General features: G+C 43.8%; 1 protein-coding gene and 1 pseudogene across 2 annotated transcripts in view; both read right to left on the bottom strand.

Moving 5' to 3' along the window:
* The window catches only part of SMS (spermine synthase), a 38255-nt gene that overhangs the window by 2590 nt on the left and 30403 nt on the right, over positions 1-5262 (bottom strand). For both annotated transcript variants that reach the window (XM_014543480.1, XM_014543479.1), the window contains exon 10: positions 800-915. In XM_014543480.1, the coding sequence (XP_014398966.1) occupies positions 800-915 (116 nt within the window). The remainder of the gene's footprint in view (positions 1-799; positions 916-5262) is intronic.
* The window catches only part of LOC102253395, a 4616-nt pseudogene continuing 1284 nt past the window's right edge, over positions 1931-5262 (bottom strand).

Raw genomic sequence — 5262 nt, 5'->3', positions numbered from 1 at the left:
CCTGTCTGTCAAAATCTGGCCCACCTTGCAGGCCTGGGCCTCATTGCAAGCCAGCAGCAATCACAGGAAACTCGCCACCTCAAGAAAGCAAGCTTTTGTCTGCACCCTCCAGTGTGCCTTTGAGGAGGAGGAAACCCATTATAAATTTCCAGTGACGATGTTCTCATTCCGGTCCGCCCCCCCCCCAGTTCTTTTCTTATTTCTAGGGATTAAATTTACTAAGTGGCCCTAATAGAGAACACCAACGTTAAGTTTGAGACCCCTGGCATTATTTCTAGCTTTCGATTTCTATTGCAAATCAGAATCAAGTGTAGAAACTGATAGTAAAGTAGGATCATCGTAAGATAGAAGTAGAAGGCATGTCTTTAGTGTTTTTGCCAGCAACAGCTGGGGTTCTGAAGCATCAATGTGCACGTCAATCCCCTGGAGGGCTGGCTACGTAAGGCCAGTCACCAGCTCCAGCTTTTCTCATTGGGCAGCAGGCCGGGTGGGGCTTAAGAATTTGCCTGGCTAACTATTTCCCAGATGACGCTGCAGGGCTGGGGACCACCTGTCAGAACCAGTGGTGCCTGAACATGAAAACCAACTGGGAGCTGTAGCAGGCCACACGCCAGAATCTGAGGGCGGGACCCAGGAATCAGTATTGTTTTAAAGATCCCAGGGGCTTCCAATGTGCAGCCGCGCTTGGAAACTGGGGCCTCATATACTACAGAGAATTCTGTTTATTCAAAATGTTAAGCTGGCACGGGATTGACTTGGTGTTCTGATCTGGCAACACAACGATCAGGTCAAAGGATACAATTCCAAGTATGAAGGGACACAGACGATCTCCTTTGAGAATTCCACAGGACAATACAGGTGTCCGAGCTGTTCTTCATAGAGTGACAGGGCTTCTGTCAAATTGACACAGTTCCCCTAAATCAAAGAGAGAAAAGCAAACAATGGGATACTGGAGTCCACTGAGGGTCCCACTCATTTGAAGGTCGCTAATAAATGGGACCAATTCTAGCTTTCGGTAAAAGTTCGTCTTTGAAAATGAGATATGGTTTCTGTACTTTCACAAATTGCACTGAGCTCTATTTATAGATCCATTAGTTCATTCTTCTTCTACCTCATTTACCAAGCCATTTCAAATGATTAGAGGATGAGACAATACAAAACAAGTGAGACCAATTTCTCATTTAGGGACACAGCCTTTGTATCAACACCAAGCAATAGCAAAGATTCATACACAAAACCCATTCAATATAAGTTTTCCCAGTAGTCACACTGCGTTTAGAATAATGTATCAAAAATATATTCTGGTGGGTGGCGGCGGATGCGGCCCCTTTCCCAGGGGGGCCGAGGGCCGGCTCCCTCCTCCCTCCTCCCTTTTTTTCCAAATTAAAAAAATGTATATATATATATTTATGTAATATTCTCCGTTTCCAGAGGGCTTAAACTATGACCCTCATAACAGTTTAAGATATTGGCATAGAACTATATTTACACCCCATGCTTTCCCTGAAATTTGACTTAAGGCATAAGAGAGCAAAAGTTCATTCATGATATATACACTAAGGGTATTGCCCAGTTCCACTCCTTATCAAACATTTTCTCTTGACTTCATTGTTCTAAATTTTCTGCCTTTCTTGCCACCTCTGATCTACTTCACAAGCAGATCAGGGTGGTCAACGAATACAGTAGACATCTGCTAGGGGGCTACTGAGAAAGTATTTTATTCTGGACAATCAAGAATGAACAGTGGCCCACCCCTTCAATTTTCTTCTAGCCCAGCCGTGGGCAAACTATGGCCCACGGGCCGGATCCGGCCCGTTTGAAATGAATAAAACTAAAAAAAAAAAAAAGACCCTACCCTTTTATGTAATGATGTTTACTTTGAATTTATATTAGTTCACACAAACCCTCCATCCATGCTTTTGTTCCGGCCCTCCGGTCCAGTTTAAGAACCCATTGTGGCCCTCGAGTCAAAAAGTTTGCCCACCCCTGTTCTAGCCTATAACCTAGATGTAACATTTGGAGCTGCAGCAGCCACTGTGTGAGAATAAAAAAAAAGAAAAAGGTGAAGAGAATCAGAGATGCTGGCCAAGATACAGCACTGCTTCTAATCTTTTTATTTTTTAATCACAAGTTGCCAACAACACTTTTTTTTCTTTTCAACATCCTGTTCTGCGGCTTCCTTGGCTTTTTCTGCCCAGATGCCAAAGAGCTGGGCACTGGTGCGGGCCACGCAAAGACTGGTGAATGCCTTGAAGTTCTTCTCCTCCACTGTGATGACCCTGACTTTCTCCTTCTTGTAAACATTCCTTATGGGCATGACTGGTCCTGTCTGGGTGGCCAACTTGAGTTCTTCAGCAAAACTGTCTCCCTTCTTGGGGGCCTAGGGTTTACTGGGGAAGAGTATGAGCTTGGAGCGGTACTCCTTCAGGCCGCTGCACGTTGGCCTGCAGGGACTCAGTGGACTTGTTCTGCCTCCTCGGATCCACCAAGATCCCAATGGTCCGGGCCACCCTTTTTATGGATGCCGGTCACTCTAATTCCTCCAAGCTGAAGCCCCTGCTGGCTCACACTGTGCTGAGGTACCTCACTGTGGGGCATCTCTCCATGGACAGTATGGGTCTGGATACAGGGCATGCTTTGGCTTGCTGGGCCTTGCACTGTTGGATCCCACATGTGGTGGTTCAACCATGTGACAATGCACAGCTGCCAGACCTTGTGGAAGTGGGGCTTCAGGATCATGCCATTGTGGGCCTTCTCTGAAGGAGAACCAGCACCGGAAAGCAGTGGCTCTCAATGTTTAGTGTACACAGGAATCATAGGTGATCTTGCTAAAATACAAATTTTCAATTAGTAGGCTGGGGGTAGGGTCTATCATTCTAGCACACTGTCTCCCCAAGTGCTTTCATAATGGACTTAGAATATAAGATAGGTATTTAATGCCACCTGTTTTCTTTCTTTTTTTGGCCACCTATTTTCTTTTTTTAAAACACATTTTTATTGACTTTAGAGAGGGAGGGAGAGGAAGAGAGAGATAGAAACATCAATGATGAGAGAGAATCATCAATCAGCTGCCTCCTGCAAGTCCCCTACTAGGATCAAGACCACACAACCCCAGGAATGTGCCCTTGACCGGGAATCGAACCATGACTTCCTGGTTCAAAGGTCAATGCTCCATCACTGAGCAACACTGGCTGGGCACCACCTACTTTCTTTTAACCACTGAAGTTCATAACATTCAGAGGGCTAATGAATTTATGTGCTGACTCTATTTCTTCAAAAGAATCTCACTGTCAATTTGCCAAAAAAATAGGCATGTACAATATAAGATGAAAATTATTCACAAGTTAAGACAGCCTGTGATGTAAGCATTTTTGAGGCTAATCTTTCAAAACCAATCAACCAGCCAGCCATGGGCAAGCCGGTAGACAGAACTATTCTGAGAACTGGCCTTGGTGGTTTTAACTTAGCACATTCGCTCAGCATGACGTCATCCTTCAGTGCCAGCCAGTTTAGTAACCCATCATCTAGGTCCTGCAGTGGGATTTGGCCAAAGTGCCCTTGGCCAGCATATAATTTGGTTTCAACATCAAGTTCAGCATGAGAGCATATAAACACCACATGTGTAATTTAAGACTCACAAATAGAAAACACTGCCTGGTTGTTTTTAGAGCACATCACCCCTGGGGAAGCTGTAGAATAGAAATGCCACCGACGTACACAGTTCAATGGTTTCCCTTGCCATCCTAAAATTGACACCACACTCTCTTCACAGAGGGATAACGGGAGAACCTCCTCACAGAGAATGTGGTAAGGAAATAGGATACTTTCAATTTGTTCTTCCCCAACACTGTCAAAAAGCAGCTTAAAAAAGAAAATAAACTCACCACAAATAGAGACCTACCCAAAAAAGTAACATGATGCATTCCACTTTCCTGTTTATTTAAATAGAACTACTTTTAAAAAAATTTTCTTAAGACACATGGGAAATGCAGAACAAAAATCTAATAGCAAAGAATTAAGCACTTATTAAGGATGAGAGAAAGGGAATAATGGGGCCATGGGGGGGGGGGGTTTTTTTCCAAGGGAGTAAATCCCAATTCAGTAGCTTCAGTTCTAGAAAGTTCTCCTTGACCCATGTTAGATGTGGGTAAGTGAATCTTAGTTTTTTACTTTAGATTTCTGTATTGCTTGTGTCTTTTAAACTTAACAGTTAGCATGTATTACTTCTGTAATGTAAAAAGCAGGTGCAAAAGTATACATCCTTAAGGACACCATTTTTATTGAGTTCAAAAGCAAGGAAAACTACACAATATAATGAGTTAGTATATCACAAATATGTGAAACATCTATAAAGAACAGCACAGGAATAAAAAACCCAACAACACTAAAGGTAGTTTACTTCTAGAAGGTGGGCAGGGATTAGGGAGGGATGGAGATGTGTCAGTGGTACTGGCAATGTCCAATTCTCAAGGTAGGGGAGTCAGTTTGCTTATACTTTGCATTATAATTTACATGAATGTCACACACATTATCAAAAAACCTAGACTTAATGGGGAGTGGGGAGTAAAGGGAGGGAGGCCAAGTCTCAGAATCTGCCCCCTAGTCCTGTGAAAGCAATTCTCCTCCAGATTCAGATTCAGATCCCCCATCCAGCAGAGCCAAAGTCCAGGCACTCCATGATGCTTTCCCCAGCTTTGTGGCACAATGACAAGGTCACAGTGACACCAATGACATTATGAACTTGGGACTGTGATGCAAGCAATTTTAAGCAGGAACATTTAGCTTTTGTCAATCACCAAGCAACAGGTCAAACAACACTTTCATCCCATCTAACCCTTACTCCAGTTCTTTTCTTTTTTCATCTTTATTGTTGAAAGTATTATATATGTCTCCTTTTTCCCCCATTGACCTCTTCTAATACGCCTCCACCCTCTGCCCCAGGCCTTCACCACCCTATTCTATTGTCTTACTCCAGTTCGAAGCAACACACTTGAGGAAGGGAAGTGGGTGTAACACATGCGGCCCACAGGAATATTTTTGCAGCCCAGCCAATATAACGGTATGTAAGAAACATTTTAATAAAAATTTCGTAACCCTTGGCGGGGGAGGTAAGAGATCAACCGAAGGACTTGTATGCATGCATATAAGCATAACCAATGGACACAAGACCCTGGCGGGGTGGGGTGAGGGCATGTGCCAGGGGGTAGGGGAGGCCGGGGGAAGGTCGATGGGGGAAAAAAAAAGGAGACATATGTACTACTA

The sequence above is a fragment of the Myotis brandtii genome, unplaced genomic scaffold (assembly GCF_000412655.1).
Source record: "Myotis brandtii unplaced genomic scaffold, ASM41265v1 scaffold326, whole genome shotgun sequence".
NCBI classification, from domain to species: Eukaryota; Metazoa; Chordata; class Mammalia; order Chiroptera; family Vespertilionidae; genus Myotis; species Myotis brandtii.
The sequence above is the reverse complement of the archived record's forward strand: the minus strand, read 5'-3'. Positions and strand labels throughout refer to the sequence as shown.